At 39.4% G+C, this 16,853-nt stretch overlaps 1 protein-coding gene across 3 annotated transcripts in view; it reads left to right on the top strand.

Moving 5' to 3' along the window:
- hnrpkl (heterogeneous nuclear ribonucleoprotein K, like) overlaps window positions 1-16,520 on the top strand; it is a 29,740-nt gene extending 13,220 nt beyond the window's left edge. For 2 of the 3 annotated variants that reach the window (XM_061927294.1, XM_061927296.1), the window contains 11 exons: window positions 728-800; window positions 2,406-2,519; window positions 2,606-2,734; window positions 2,862-3,160; window positions 3,248-3,292; window positions 3,382-3,421; window positions 8,584-8,599; window positions 12,429-12,458; window positions 12,546-12,613; window positions 14,790-14,959; window positions 15,046-16,520. In XM_061927294.1, coding sequence (XP_061783278.1) covers window positions 728-800; window positions 2,406-2,519; window positions 2,606-2,734; window positions 2,862-3,160; window positions 3,248-3,292; window positions 3,382-3,421; window positions 8,584-8,599; window positions 12,429-12,458; window positions 12,546-12,613; window positions 14,790-14,959; window positions 15,046-15,076 — 1,015 coding nt within the window. In that variant the 3' untranslated portion in view covers window positions 15,077-16,520. The remainder of the gene's footprint in view (window positions 1-727; window positions 801-2,405; window positions 2,520-2,605; window positions 2,735-2,861; window positions 3,161-3,247; window positions 3,293-3,381; window positions 3,422-8,583; window positions 8,600-12,428; window positions 12,459-12,545; window positions 12,614-14,789; window positions 14,960-15,045) is intronic. The other variant, XM_061927295.2, reaches the window with a different exon arrangement.
- The last annotated feature ends 333 nt before the right edge of the window (window positions 16,521-16,853 follow it).

Below are 16,853 nucleotides of genomic sequence, written 5' to 3'. Positions count from 1 at the left end.
ACCCATGATTTATCTCCATGTACGCTACCTCCTGTCCGGAAATTCTGCCCCCTTCTGCTAATTCTTGGTTGTCGCTTTGCCCCCAAAAACCCGCTAATTAACATGTGTCTGAGTGACCTGATCTCAAGTGCACACTTCTGAGTACAAAGTGTTCACCCCCACCCTGGGATGTGTTTTCTCCTCAAGTGGCCACTTGAGATCTCATCACCATCACCATTGTGCCGCCTTCCTAAGCAGAACATCCAATCAGCATACTTTCATTCCTGTTCCGTGCCAACATCAAGTTGGTAACTTCTTTCCAACGTTTTGCTACTGTGTCCTCTTGCCCATATCGTCTCTGCCTCACCCCCCTTTCCCCGCCCCCTCCAATGAGAAAGTGTACTAGCATCGTATGCCGAGGTTTCGGACCGCTCTCCCTCCCCAACTGTGTGTTACCTGTCATTAATTGTAGCCATTCTAAAGCCCCTACCCCTTCCCCCCCAGACCTCTCAGACTTATATGACAATATTGATAAAGTGCATGTCAGAAGCTCATTTAGTATTTGGGGGAGACAGCCCAGTGGTACGTCGCCGTCTTCATTTCCTTCCCACCTCGACCCCCCAATTTGAAGCCTAGCCTAAGCCATTTTAAATGTTGTCTTTGACATTTCTTCTTCTTTTACCGTGTCATCTATGTGTCCTCTTTGTAACGCCTTGCTTCATTTTGGCCCAACTCGCTTTGCCGACAGGATCCTGAGTGTGAATGCCAACATTGACACAATCGGAGAGATTCTACTGAAGATCATACCGACTTTAGAGGAAGTAAGACACCTTGTTCAACACTCAAGATGTGTACACAAACACACAGATGATCTTTAGCACTGTCTGTGGTTTGCTGGCAAGCCAAATTAAATTATAAAAGCATTTTAAATTTCATTACATATACCATGGAATATATAATTCATAAAATTTGATTTAGATACAAAAAAATTGTTTTATTACACAATAATCATTTAATTTGAGTTTATTTTTAATTGTCTAAATTCTTCAATAGGAACTAAGAAAATGTTTTCTCTATCAGCCCATACACTTATTTAAAAAAAAAAAAACTAACAATAAATTGACTCGTACCAAAATAATAGTACCGTACTTCAAATATATTTTATTATGAAAGCATAATATATCTGCTTACTGCCTAAATGTAGTTGCAGTCGTCCCTCTCCCCAACGCGCTTCAAATATTGTGGCTTCATCACATTGCTGATTTTTTTTAAAGATATTTTTAAGCATGATTTTAGACACTGTATCAAAATTTTGCATTTTCAAGCATTAAATGGCTAAATATCCTAAAAAATATCAATACTACTGTAGTGTTGGCCATTAAAGTAGACCAAACCAATCAGTATTGTGTCCAATGAATCACTCAGCCTCTGGCAGAATTATTATATCGAATTAAGAGTGTAAAGGTGACTAAAGGATGTTATTTAATTTCTAGAGTGCTTATAATCTTAAAAAAACATGTTTAGAATGTCATCAACATTCTTTTAATATTGTAGCTGTTAAAATATTTGATTTATATTGTGGTGTCAGAACTGTGCCAAAATTCTTGTGAGTAAAAAAACACTACACAGGCTCATTTTAGGCACGCGTGGTATCTTTTTGCGCTCATAATGGGCTTTCTCTTTCTCTAGGCGCTCAACGTCCCACCCTTTTGGCATGTAGGGGCGGGTATTGAATACATCCCCCAGTAACGCCCCTATTTTTTAATGGGTCACTTTAAACACTTACTGTCTCCTAGTCAGAACCAATATGGGGTAGAGTAAGGTGGGTCATCATGGCGGGAGGTTTTGTGTGAGGATCCACGTGTCAGAGGACAAAGAAAATTCTGAATTTGTATAAATGCCTGTTCCTCAACTTACCTCATTTTCCAGTGAGTGGGTGATGTGGATCCTCAATTTTTATACAAATCCTTCGCCCTGATGACCCACCTTACTCTGCCTGGAATTGGCTTGGAGATAGTTTAAAAGTGACCAATCAGAAAGGAGGGGGGTTTCTGGGCCGTGCATCTAATGCCTGTCCCTAAGTGCCAAAAGGGTAGAACGTCTTGCGTATTGAGAAAGAGAAAGACATGGCAAACGTAAACAGATTCCGTGTGCGAGTAAAAAGAGGTCGCACAGGCGCAAAAGGAGTGCACGCAGAGTGTGTTTTTACGTGCAACTATTTTGGCACCGTTCTAACGCCATTTCATAATTAATGATTTCTACTTAATGGAAATGGAATTATTGTGGTAGTGTTAGCTGTCAAATAGATGCCAAATAAAATGAGGATTGTTCATGTGTATATAGCACATACAATTGAAATGCACATTGGTGACATGCACTGTGATCCTACAAGCATTTGCACGACTAGTTTACTGTTGCCTGTGCAGTACCAGCATTACAGCGGTGTTGACTTTGACTGTGAGCTGCGCTTGCTGATCCATCAAAGCTTGGCCGGCGGCATCATCGGCGTGAAAGGCACCAAGATCAAGGAGCTGCGAGAGGTAAGATGAGACCCTAATGTCCATTACTAAATTATTATTTTTTTATATATTATAACACTTTATGTTCTTTTCCCCTTCTGTACCAGAATACGCAGACCACCATCAAGCTGTTCCAGGAGTGCTGTCCACACTCGACTGACAGAGTGGTTTTGGTGGGGGGGAAACCAGAGCGAGTCATCGAATGTATCAAAGTTATCATGGAATTGGTGTCAGAGGTTGGTTCACAGATTTGAGATCAACCAAGAGTCTTAAAGTTAAAACACTTTTCAGAATCTTGTGAGCATAGATTGATGTTTAGTTTCCCCAAAAAGCATATCAGTTCTTTTTTTATTTATTTAACAGGCAACAATTAAAGGTCGAACTCAACCCTACGACCCAAACTTCTACGACGAAACTTACGACTATGGCGGGTTCACCGTGATGTTTGAAGAGCGAGGCAGGCGGCCAATGGGCAGCTTCCCCATCCGTGTGCGAGGTGGCTTTGAACGCATGCCCACTGCGCGGGGCAGCCGACCCCCGCTTTCCTCCAGACGGGATTACGACGACCTGAGTCCCCGCCGGGGTCCCCCGCCACCATTGAGCAGAGGACGCGTGGGTAGCAGAGCCCGCAACCTGCCTCTCCCCCCACCGCCGCGAGGAGGGTGAGGAGCCCTGCACCTGCGCTGTAGATGTGACACACTTCCACTTTTTTTTGTTTTTTTTTGGCTAATATTGTTCCTCGTTTCCAGGGGCGACAGATTCTCCCACGGCAGCTACCATGATGACAGACCAAGGTTAAGCGGACTTCTCAAAATATCCTTAAATATAATCTTAACAGCTGTGTCATACCATATGCTAAATTGATAATCCTCTTTGTCTGCAGTGACAGAAGAAGCCGAGGAGGTGACCGCTATGACAGCATGGTGAGCGCCCACTTTGTACACATTTGGTGAATTCTCTCTCAACAACAAGAGGTGATTGGAATTCCTTGTCTGAGCGTAGTATAAACGGAGAGGCTCGGACCGCTGACGCGTTTTCGCTGTGTATGCACACTGATGGAGGCCCGTGGTTGCCTGGCAACGCTCGTCTCCTTGGTTACCTCCGAGCAGCTGAGTACGTCGTTCGGAGAGCCGCCAGGCTAGCAAATGAACTTGAGCTGCAACCAGAGCCATCTCTTGGCAGGTTCCCTTCAGGTCTTTAGCTGCAAGAGAATTGTGTTTTTCTGCCACTTAGCCAACAAAAAAGCCATCTTATGATGGATATCAATAAATATCAGCGGTATAAGAATTAATTTCATGGGTTTTAATGTAATCATATGCCTTGGTAAGGACAAACATGGTGGGATTGTGGATATAATACCAAAATGAAACTTCCACACCATTACCCTGGTAAAATGTCTATATCTAAAGGATAATACAAAAGATTGAACTAGGCGAAATATTATTGAACATCACTCTCTGGATGTTGCTAACATTAATGGTAAAAAAATTGTTTGAAAACTCAAATATATATTTATGTGTGTGTATATAAATATATATATATATATGTGTGTGTGTGTGTGTATATATACAGGTAAAAGCCAGTAAATTAGAATATTTTGAAAAACTTGATTTATTTCAGTAATTGCATTCAAAAGGTGTAACTTGTACATTATATTTATTCATTGCACACAGACTGATGCATTCAAATGTTTATTTCATTTAATTTTGATGATTTGAAGTGGCAACAAATGAAAATCCAAAATTCCGTGTGTCACAAAATTAGAATATTACTTAAGGCTAATACAAAAAAGGGATTTTTAGAAATGTTGGCCAACTGAAAAGTATGAAAATGAAAAATATGAGCATGTACAATACTCAATACTTGGTTGGAGCTCCTTTTGCCTCAATTACTGCGTTAATGCGGCGTGGCATGGAGTCGATGAGTTTCTGGCACTGCTCAGGTGTTATGAGAGCCCAGGTTGCTCTGATAGTGGCCTTCAACTCTTCTGCGTTTTTGGGTCTGGCATTCTGCATCTTCCTTTTCACAATACCCCACAGATTTTCTATGGGGCTAAGGTCAGGGGAGTTGGCGGGCCAATTTAGAACAGAAATACCATGGTCCGTAAACCAGGCACGGGTAGATTTTGCGCTGTGTGCAGGCGCCAAGTCCTGTTGGAACTTGAAATCTCCATCTCCATAGAGCAGGTCAGCAGCAGGAAGCATGAAGTGCTCTAAAACTTGCTGGTAGACGGCTGCGTTGACCCTGGATCTCAGGAAACAGAGTGGACCGACACCAGCAGATGACATGGCACCCCAAACCATCACCCAACCATGCAAATTTTGCATTTCCTTTGGAAATCGAGGTCCCAGAGTCTGGAGGAAGACAGGAGAGGCACAGGATCCACTTTGCCTGAAGTCTAGTGTAAAGTTTCCACCATCAGTGATGGTTTGGGGTGCCATGTCATCTGCTGGTGTCGGTCCACTCTGTTTCCTGAGATCCAGGGTCAACGCAGCCGTCTACCAGCAAGTTTTAGAGCACTTCATGCTTCCTGCTGCTGACCTGCTCTATGAAGATGGAGATTTCAAGTTCCAACAGGACTTGGCGCCTGCACACAGCGCAAAATCTACCCGTGCCTGGTTTACGGACCATGGTATTTCTGTTCTAAATTGGCCCGCCAACTCCCCTGACCTTAGCCCCATAGAAAATATGTGGGGTATTGTGAAAAGGAAGATGCAGAATGCCAGACCCAAAAATGCAGAAGACTTGAAGGCCACTATCAGAGCAACCTGGGCTCTCATAACACCTGAGCAGTGCCAGAAACTCATCGACTCCATGCCACGCCGCATTAACGCAGTAATTGAGGCAAAAGGAGCTCCAACCAAGTATTGAGTATTGTACATGCTCATATTTTTCATTTTCATACTTTTCAGTTGGCCAACATTTCTAAAAATCCCTTTTTTGTATTAGCCTTAAGTAATATTCTAATTTTGTGACACACGGAATTTTGGATTTTCATTTGTTGCCACTTCAAATCATCAAAATTAAATGAAATAAACATTTGAATGCATCAGTCTGTGTGCAATGAATAAATATAATGTACAAGTTACACCTTTTGAATGCAATTACAGAAATAAATCAAGTTTTTCAAAATATTCTAATTTACTGGCTTTTACCTGTATATACATATATATATGTGCATGTATATATATATATATATATATATATGTGCGTGTATGTATGTATATATATATATATATATATATATATATATATATATATATATATATAAATGTATGTGTGTGTGTGTGTGTGTGTGTGTGTGTGTGTGTGTGTGTGTGTGTGTGTGTGTGTGTGTGTGTGTGTGTGTGTGTGTATATAAGACAACATATTTGATGTTCTAACTGATAAACATTGTTTTTTTGCAAATAATCATTAATTTTAGAATTTGATGCCAGCAACACGTGACAAAGAAGTTGGGAAAGGTGGCAATTAATACTGATAAAGTTGAGGAATGCTCATCAAACACTTATTTGGAACATCCCACAGGTGTGCAGGCTAATTGGGAACAGGTGGGTGCCATGATTGGGTATAAAAACAGCTTCCCAAAAAATGCTCAGTCTTTCACAAGAAAGGATGGGGCGAGGTACACCCCTTTGTCCACAACTGCGTGAGCAAATAGTCAAACAGTTTAAGAACAACGTTTCTCAAAGTGCAATTGCAAGAAATTTAGGGATTTCAATATCTACTGTCCATAATATCATCAAAAGGTTCAGAGAATCTAGAGAAATCACTCCACGTAAGCGGCATGGCCGGAAACCAACATTGAATGACCGTGACCTTCGATCCCTCAGACGACACTGTATCAAAAACCGACATCAATCTCTAAAGGATATCACCACATGGGCTCAGGAACACTTCAGAAAACCACTGTCACTAAATACAGTTTGTCGCTACATCTGTAAGTGCAAGTTAAAGCTCTACTATGCAAAGCGAAAGCCATTTATCAACAACATCCAGAAACGCCGCCGGCTTCACTGGGCCCAAGATCATCTAAGATGGACTCATGCAAAGTGGAAAAGTGTTCTGTAGTCTGACGAGTCCACATTTCAAATTGTTTTTGGAAATATTCGACATCGTGTCATCCGGACCAAAAGGGAAGCGAACCATCCAGACTGTTATCGACGCAAAGTTCAAAAGCCAGCATTTGTGATGGTATGGGGGTGCATTAGTGCCCAAGGCATGGGTAACTTACACATCTGTGAAGGCACCATTGATGCTGAAAGGTACATACAGGTTTTGGAACAACATATGCTGCCATCTAAGCGCCGTCTTTTTCATGGACGCCCCTGCTTATTTCAGCAAGACAATGCCAAGCCACATTCAGCACGTGGCTTCGTAAAAAAAGAGTGCGGGTACTTTCCTGGCTCGCCTGCAGTCCAGACCTGTCTCCCATCGAAAATGTGTGGCGCATTATGAAGCGTAAAATATGACCGCGGAGACCCCGGACTGTTGAACGACTGAAGCTCTACATAAAACAAGAATGGGAAAGAATTCCACTTTCAAAGCTTCAACAATTAGTTTCCTCAGTTCCCAATCGTTTACTGAGTGTTGTTAAAAGAAAAGGTGATGTAACACAGTGGTGAACATGCCCTTTTCCAACTACTTTGGCACGTGTTGCAGCCATGAAATTCTAAGTTAATTATTATTTGCAAAAAAAAAAAAAGTTTATGAGTTTTAACATCAAATATCTTGTCTTTGTAGTGCATTCAATTGAATATGGGTTGAAAAGGATTTGCAAATCATTGTATTCCGTTTATATTTACATCTAACACAATTTCCCAACTCATATGGAAACGGGGTTTGTACAAACGTAACTTGTTGCATGTTTGTATGTATGTACGTATGTATGTATATGTATGTGTGTGTGTGTATATATATATATATATATATATATATATATATATATATACACACACATACATATATGCACACACATACACACACACATATATACACATGAACATGTGTGTGTGTATATATATATATATATATATACACACATATATATATATATATATATATACACACACACATTTACATATGCATATATATATATATATGTATATATGTGTGTGTGTGTGTGTGTGTGTATGTATGTAAATGTGTGTGTGTGTGTGTGTATATATATATATACATATATATTTATATACATGTTCATGTGTATATATATATATATATGTGTGTGTGTGTGTGCATATATGTATGTGTGTATATATATATATATATATATATATATATATATATATATATATGTATGTATATATACACACACATACACAAAAATGCAACAAACACGGCGAATCATAAACGTAAGAGTTAATGATAAACACCTACAATCTAATACGAAACCATTTTTCTGCGGGACAAATCTGCTTATGTGTCTGTCCTGGACAATAATTTGTGTATCATTCAAAAGCAAAGATTCATTATTGCGGCTACAGTTTCGATGTTAAATGTCTAGAAAATTACTTTACAGTCTTTATTCGAGCTTTAGGCTGCAGTTCATCTTGCTGCCTGTGGGTGGCACATTAGTCAACATTTGTAAAAGCCATTTATACCCATACTTTCAAATGATTAATGTCTAGAAACAGGCGCCAGCTGTGCATTAAGAAAGTGGCTATTATGTCATCATCACATAACCATCGAACTGCCAACACTCAAGGTCGTAAATGTAGTTTTGACCCACATACATACAAGATAAGTTCCTTGATAACAGGAAGTGGTTATGTTGCGGTCGTTCCAAAGTTCAAGTTGTGTCAGAGGCCAGCAGGTGTGACATTTCAGGTCAGTGAAAGAGCATGTGTGAAACGTTAATGTTTGAACACACCCTAAAATGCACCTGGAATATTTCCAGAATCTCAATTGGTGTTATTAAAGCCTGGTCTACCATGTGTATAAGGTAGAAGTATAGTTGGACATAATAGTAAAATTTAGATGATGATGCCTTTATTGTTGTTGAGAGAAAAATGGGATGTGAGCAAACTATCTTTATGACACTAAATCATATGTGTTTTCTTTTTTCTCCCATGTTTCTGAAATACAGAGTGGAGGCGGTTATGGTAAGTGTTGATATTTGTGGTAATACTGTAGAGATACACATTAAAGCAGCATCTTTGAATTGTTGGTCCTTATGTGGGTCACTTGCTTTGTGTAGACACAAATGGCCCATTTTATTATTTTTCAATTTAATGGAATTCTGAGAGTCACCTTCATAAAAACAGGCAACATTTTCAACTCCAGGTATGAAAGTCTGTTTTTAAACATTAGTTTTTCTCGTCAAAATATCACGTCTGAATTTTTTTAAATGAAATAAAAATATGATTCCAAACCAAATTTGTTGAACGCTCGCCTCAGCTGCAAGTACTCGCTGTTCCCCTTGACAAAAAGCCGCACTGAATTACAGGATGACGAGACAGTCAGGAGCACCGAAACAAGCTCGCTAGTTAGCTAACCATCTAGCTAGCAAAGTTGTTGTTACCTCTGATTGCTCTCCGAGCCACAACGTTAACGGCTGACCACTTTGCTGGTTTTCATATTACGATGATTGCGATCCGTTTTGCCTCTAAGGGCCAAAATGAAAATGTGGCAATAGTCCGCAGGCTAAACAGCAATTTTTACCATTAAATAGCACAAGTGAGGAATTTAGCCTCCTAGCGCCATACAGTATATAAATATAAGATGGTAGAGATTGTCACAGCCTAATTCAGTTAACATGAAACGCTGCATCTTTATACACTTCTAACCTCAAAACATTCAAAGGTCATTTTCTGCTGATTTTCAACATTTCCAGGTGTTGTTCTGTAACCAGCTCCTCCTAGATATTTCATCTGATTGCTTTCTACCTTTACCCAGACACATTAGACATACGGAGGACGCTAAACTTCAAATCGTTACTTTTCATTATAAGATGTGTGTTAAGCATGGCGACCAGGTTTATCCTTTTCTATACTGTCAAAAGGTCACAACTTCACCACAGAGCAGGGGTCTAAAATTTAATTTTACGTTAACAATGTTACGACAAAACTAATTGGCAGCTCAGTCACCAGATTTTTACCATACCAAAAATCTGAGACTGAGCTGCCAGGTTTTTCTACAGCAAATTACTGCAAATCGAAAAACTGCACATTAAAATTCTGGTGACTGAGCTTCTATTTTTTTACCGTAAAATCTATGCAATTTTTTTTATAGTGCATTACTATAAATTGAAAAACAGTACCACTGTTACCACAAAATTCTGGCGAATGAGCTGTGACTTTTTTTGCGATAAAATTACGTTCCCTGTTTTTACAGTGCATTAGTGCAAATGGAAAAATGGTACCATAGACAATTTCACGGTAATTTTCTGGCGACTGAGCTCCCAGGTTTTTACAGTAAAATCTACTGACTTTTTACAGTGTAGCCTTGCGGACATGCCATCAATTATTGTGCTGTTTGAAAGAGGACAGTATGAATATGTATTATATTTGATAGCCACCCTTTGTTCAGGCCAAACAAAATCACAAGACGGGCCAAATTTGGCCCGCTGGCCCCACTTCGGGCATCCCCGTTCTAGAGTATGTACTAGTAGCCAGCAAAAATATATATTTTTGACTTGACAATTTATAAATAGAGGTCACAATACTGGAGGTATATTACCCAACGTGGCATGGCTGCAGGGTAGAGTTGCCAAATGAGAAACATTTTCTGAGTTCTTTGCATGCCTGTTTTAGAATTTTACATTACATTTTAATAATATTAGTAAATGATCTAGTAAAAAAACAAAAAATTAATGGGACAGGTGTCAAAAGGACAGGTTGGTAGAATAAATCTAAAGGTAAAATGTAGTGCAGAAATAATAATAAAATAAAATTAAAATTAGCATTCTCCACATGTAGCGCAAACTCAACTGAGGTCAAGACATTGGCGCCACATCATGGAGGCAACAGCTATGCTGTTAAAAGTGTCTTACAAGCTGCAAAATCACAGTGACTGCACCAGTCTTTTTATTTTATTTGAACTTATTACTTTTGCATCATGCTTTTTTAATTCATTGTTGTTGCTATTATTAATTTACTTGTTTACTTGGTACCAATGTATCTTTGGTTCTTTTAAGTTATATTTAAAGTTGAGATTTGGTGGTTCAATAAATACCTTTGTGAATAAATGGATGAATACTTTGGTTATTAATCGGGATTTCAATATCAATCAAGTTAATTGTGATTTATTATTTTTGCCTTAGTCATCCAGCCCTACACAAACAGCATAACACAAAGGTGATTTGTGTTGCAGGGCACCATATGCATCCTCTTTATTTAATAAACACTCTTTTTAAGTCTAAAAAGAAGTTAACCGTTAAACACAATAAGACACTACAACTCTGTTACCAACAAACAAGGCACTGCCACCGTATTTTCCGCACTATAAGTCGCAGTTGTTTTCATAGATTGGCCGGGCTCCAGTGCGAGGTACTTCTGCTGTTTGTTCTCTTGTCACGTTTTTCTATCAACCCCTTTGTTGAGGCTTCTTTTAAAAAAAGCATTGCCATAAAGCCAAAAAAAAAAAAAAGTTAACCCTTTCACCATGACTAAAATGAAGTACACTATGTAAGGCATATGTGTCAAAGTCAAGGGGCAGATGCGGCCCGCAAATGAATGATCTATGGCCCCCGGGATGCTATTTGATTAGTATTAGAACCGGCCCGCAGGCCACAGCCGCCTGCTGCTGTTTTGCACGTACAATACTCCCATCAGTGTTGACGCTAGGAATTTTCAAGTCATAAAAATGGGGTCCCATAGTAAGTTTTTGGGGTCCCACTTTTGTAACCATTTTGAAAACAAATGATAAATGTATGCATTATCCTGTTAATTCTCACATTCTATATTGTTTTGGAAAAAGGTTGTCATAAAGGTTACTTAATTCAAATAAACAAAATAATACAAAAGAAAACAATTTTTTATGCATATGTACATTTATTCAGTTATAAACATTTGTTCACTTTCTTCTTTCCTTCATGGATCTAAACTTTACTGCTGCCGGTATTTTTTTCTATATTTTAATTGTAATATTTTCAGAATATGTTTGTTCTATTTTTGGCCAAAGTAAGACAAAGAAAACAAACTGAAGTTGTCTTTAGTTTTTAGTTTTAATGCCATGATTTTAATAGTCCGGCCCGTGTATGCACAGATTTTCCTCCATGCGGCCCCTGAGCTTAAATGAGTTTGACACCCCTGATGTAAGGTATATGCTAGTGCAGTGATTCTCAAACTTTTTTTCACAAACTGCCACCTTTTAGAAAAAGCTTGGCTTTCCAAGTACCACCATAATGACCAACATTGAAATGCAGTAGTTTAGTAGGCCTAAGTATTCATTAAAAACAAGGCATAGGTTTTACTTAAGTATATTAAATCTTTTTGAACACTTTAACATTACACACAGTTTGAACAGTAATACTGTGTTTGAATATAGGAAAATAAAACATTGTACTTTCATCAAATAATTATTTGGCGTACCACTAGTGGTACATGTATCACAGATTGGGAACCACTGTGCAAGTGTGACGGCTGCCAGCTGCTGTGGCTGTGCACGTTGTGTAAACCGCACTCCCAGGTGCCCTAAGAGCTGCACTGGACAATGACTTGCAGCCCGTGGCTTTTAGCTGATTGGCTAGAAAAGCTTGACTTAGCTCTCAATTGTACAGGCATCATCATGCTCATTGGCAGACCATCCTTCGGGAAACAACATATTTGAAGCTCTAAACCTTTTGGACAAATTCTGACTTGTGCAATGTTGGAGGCGTTTGACCTCAGAAACTGCAGTATTTGTTGGCTCGCAGTATTGTTGGCGGTGTTGTAGTCATGGTAAAGAGCACTGTGGTGTATCTTCAGCTTTGGTCTTGTTTTCTTTTTCAAGACAACAATTCCTGGGATCACTTTCATTCTGGTGAGTGAGTGAGTCTCAATTGGGCTTTCTCGCAATGTAATTCAACACAAGTTGACTTTTTAGGACACTTTCTTTTTTGCTTCCCAGGTGGCCGGGGCTCATACAGCGACATTGGAGGTCCCGTCATTACAACACAGGTCACCATTCCCAAAGATGTAAGTGGAACATAACAAGGAAAAATACGCTTCTATTACTGGTTCATTATATACTATTTTTTTTTAACATTTGAATAAGTCTCAGAAGTCCCACCATAGTGTATTTGCCAAAATTTTGCCTTGATGCTGGAATTTAGACAGTTAAGAAGAAGTGATTTTAGTAAGCTCTACAGGCAACACACCATTTTGTGTCCGTAGATTTAAAGCTAATAAAAAGAAGCGCTTTTGTACACTTTAACAAATGTTTAAACTAGAAATGTCCGATGATATCAGACTGCTGATATTATCGGCCGATAAATGCTTTAAAATTTAATATCGGAAATTATCGGTATCGGTTTCAAAAAGTAAAATGTATGACTTTTTAAAACGCCGCTGTGCGGAGTGGTACACGGACGTAGGGAGAAGTACAGAGCAGTTGCGTCTCCCAGTCATACTTGCCAATCCTCCCGATTTTCCCGGGAGACTCACGAAAATCTCCCGCGGCAACCATTCTCCCGAATATCTCCCGATTTCCACCCAGACAACAATATTGAAGGCGTGCCGGCCCGGTCGCATATTACCTACGGCTTTTCACACACACAAGTGAATCCAACGCATACTTGGTCAATAGCCATACAGGTCACACTGAGGGTGGCCGTATAAACAACTTTAACACTGTTACAAATATGCGCCACACTGTGAACCCACACCAAACAAGAATGACAAACACATTTCGGGAGAACATCCGCACCGTAACACAACATAAACACAACAGAACAAATACCCAGAACCTCTTGCAGCACCAACTCTTCCGGGACGCTACAATATACACCCCAAATACCCCCACGCCCCACCTCAACCCCGCTCACCTCAACCTCCTCATGCTCTCTCAGGGAGAGCATGTCCCAAATTCCAAGCTGCTGTTTTGAGGCATGTTAAAAAAAAATGCACTTTGTGACTTCAATAATAAATATGGCAGTGCCATGTTGGCATTTTTTTCCATAACTTGAGTTGATTTATTTTGGAAAACCTTGTTACATTATTTAATGCATCCAGCGGTGCATCACAACAAAATTAGGCATAATAATGTGTTAATTCCACGACTGTATATATCGATATCGGTTGATATCGGAATCGGTAGTTAGGAGTTGGACAATATCAGAATATCGGATATCGGCAAAAAAGCCATTATCTCTAGTTTGAACCTACAGTTGAACACTAATTAATGCCATATTTTACATACAACATTGTAACATTACAGACACAAATGTTAGCAACACTAGCATAGCTATGTAAGCTACAGGGCCAACAGACACACTTTTTAGCAACATTAGCATAGCTCTGTAACCTATAGCGCCAACATTAAATACATAAATGTTAGCAACACTAGCATAGCTATGTGACCTGCAGTGCCAGCATTACTGACACAAATGTTAGCAACACTAGTATAGCTATTTTAGCTACAGCGCTAACATTACAGACAAATGTTAGCAACACCAGCTAAGCTATGTTACCTACAGTGCTAATATCACAGACACAAATATGAGCAACACGAGCATAGTAATGTAAGCCACAGTGCTAACATTAAGGACACACATGTTAGCAGCTGAGATAGGACCAACCCCCCCCGACAACGAAAGGGACAAGCTGTAGTAAATGGATGGATGGATGGATAATGGCAACACTACCGTAGCTATGTCCGCTAAAGTGCTAGCGTTACAGACATAAATAGTAGCATCACTAGTGTAGCTATGTAAGCTACAGTGCTAAAATTGCAAACACAAACGTTAGTAACACTTGTGTAGCTATGTAAGCTACAGTGCTAATATTACAGACAAATATTAGCAACACTGAGCTACAGTGCTAACATTGCAGACACATGTTAGCAACTATAGAATAGCTAGCTATGTAAGCTTCAGTCCTAACATCACAGACACAAACATTATCAACACTACCGTAGATCTGTGAGCTACAGTGCTAACATTACAGACAAATAGTAGCAACGCTAGCATAGCTATGCGAGCTACAGTGCTAATGTAACAGAAACATTTTAACAGTAACATCATGCTAGGTTAGCCTATTGGCTGAAGAAAAACACAGTGCTGTTGCTGACTGGCAGATAGTTGAGAACCCAGGCTTTATTTGAAGATATATAGTGTAGTGACCTTTAAATTCAGCACTTATGATGATCTTGCAGCTTGCTGGCTCCATCATTGGCAAGGGTGGACAAAGGATCAAGCAGATCCGTCACGAGTCTGGAGCGTCCATCAAGATTGACGAGCCACTAGAAGGCTCAGAGGACCGCATCATTACCATCATAGGAACGCAGGACCAGATCCAGAACGCCCAGTATCTGCTGCAGAACAGGCAAGTGCTCCACACTGACAGACTGGGCTTGAAAGGGCTGAAAAAGTCTTCATTTCTTCATTGACATGTCTTGGTTTTTATTCCAGTGTGAAGCAATACTCCGGTCGGTTCTTCTAGAAAGGAACGAAGAGGCGTGAAGCCATGCTGTACGAACTGTTCACTCCATCCTTTCACAGCCGACATTCCTCGTCTGTGGACGGATCAAACAATCTCTTGTCACAGCTTCTACAGTATCGATAGCACTTTTGGGAAAACCAAGGAGCTGTAACGTCTGATCATTTTTCAGGACATTCTCATTCGTGACACCATTTAAAGTTCAAGTTTGCTGTTGTTTGCCACCCTCAGCCTGCGTTACAGTGCAGCACGCAGAATGCAGATCTTTGTTTTTTTCTACTTCATACTCACCAAAAGAAGAGGTTTGGTTAAAACCATTTAGAATAATACTTTTTTCCCCCCCCAAGTCACGGTGGAAGAGAATGTGTATTTTGTGCTAAAACAGGCTGTGTGCTAACAAATCACATGTTTTTACATCTGCACAGTACATTTGCAGCAAATATCGCCGTGATCAGTTAAGACCGTATTGGCGCCTCAAAACAACTTATTAAAATAGTGATTCTCAAACGTTGTTCACCAAGTACCACCTCTGGAAAAAGTTCAGCTCTAAGCACCACCATATTGACCAACATTACAATACAGTAGCGTTGTAGGCCTACGTATTCATTAAAAACAAGGCAAAGGTTTTATTTAACAAGTATATTTAATACCGTATTTTCCGCACTATAAGGCGCACCTAAAAACTTCAAATTTCCTCAAAAAGCTGACAGTGCGCCTTACAATCCGGTGCGCCTTATATATGGACCAATATTGAGCCACAACAGGTCTCGCAACTACGGGATGCATAACGTAACCCCAGCCTCTACTGTAGCGTCTATTCTGTGGGCCTTATAATGCGGTGCGCCTTATATATGAACAAAGTTTTAAAATAGGCCATTCATTGAAGGTGCGCCTTATAATCCGGTGCGTCTTATAGTGTGGAAAATACGGTATTCTTGGCCTCTGTAACATTACACACGATTTGAACAGTAACAGTGTGTTGGAATATAGGAACATCTGTACTTTAATCACTTTGAGAATCACTATTAAAATGTCTTGTTCCCCTTCTCTTTGCTATTGCTAATATTTTAGCATAAATGATCATTACACCTTCAGACCGCTGAAATCATTTGTGAAATACTTTTTACTTTAATGTTCAATGAATGTGCCAGTTTGATATTTCAAGAGATTTTTTAGATATGTTTTTCATAGGGACACGAGGAAGCTGTACAAACGTGTGTATATATTTACAATACATAGACACCCTTTCATCAAGTTTTAAGTCATCTCGGAAGGAGATTGCGCCAAATGGTTTGATACTACAGTATGTTTTTTGGTTTTATTTTTAGTGATAGTTAATTGTATTTCTGCATCGGGTGCTTCTTATTTTGGTGATCTGTAACCATTTTTAAAATGTATCTGTTTGATATCTTGCAGGTGTTGGCTAAATAAACGGTTTTGCACCGTGTGTCGTTTATTTGCACCGAGGTTTCTGGGTTGGTAAGGAAAAAGAAAACCATATCACTTTTATACCTAAGCTCAACTTGCTTGAAACTACTGTGGTGATGGATAAAATACTCCTCAGTGAGTGTCTGGCAAAATCACTAGCTGTATTGACACAGCACTGATTCTGTGTTTGTGTTCCATAATAGCAACCAGCTTAGATATAAGAAAGAAAAAAAAAAATTGTTAATAAATTAAATTAATAGCATTATAGAAATATTTTTTGGACCTTACACGTCAGGAATTGTCTTTTTTTTAATTTAAGACAAACACATGCCGCTAAGTAGACACTGTCACT

Source organism: Nerophis lumbriciformis, linkage group LG32 (assembly GCF_033978685.3).
Source record: "Nerophis lumbriciformis linkage group LG32, RoL_Nlum_v2.1, whole genome shotgun sequence".
NCBI classification, from domain to species: Eukaryota; Metazoa; Chordata; class Actinopteri; order Syngnathiformes; family Syngnathidae; genus Nerophis; species Nerophis lumbriciformis.
This window is presented reverse-complemented; position numbering and strand designations above follow the sequence as displayed.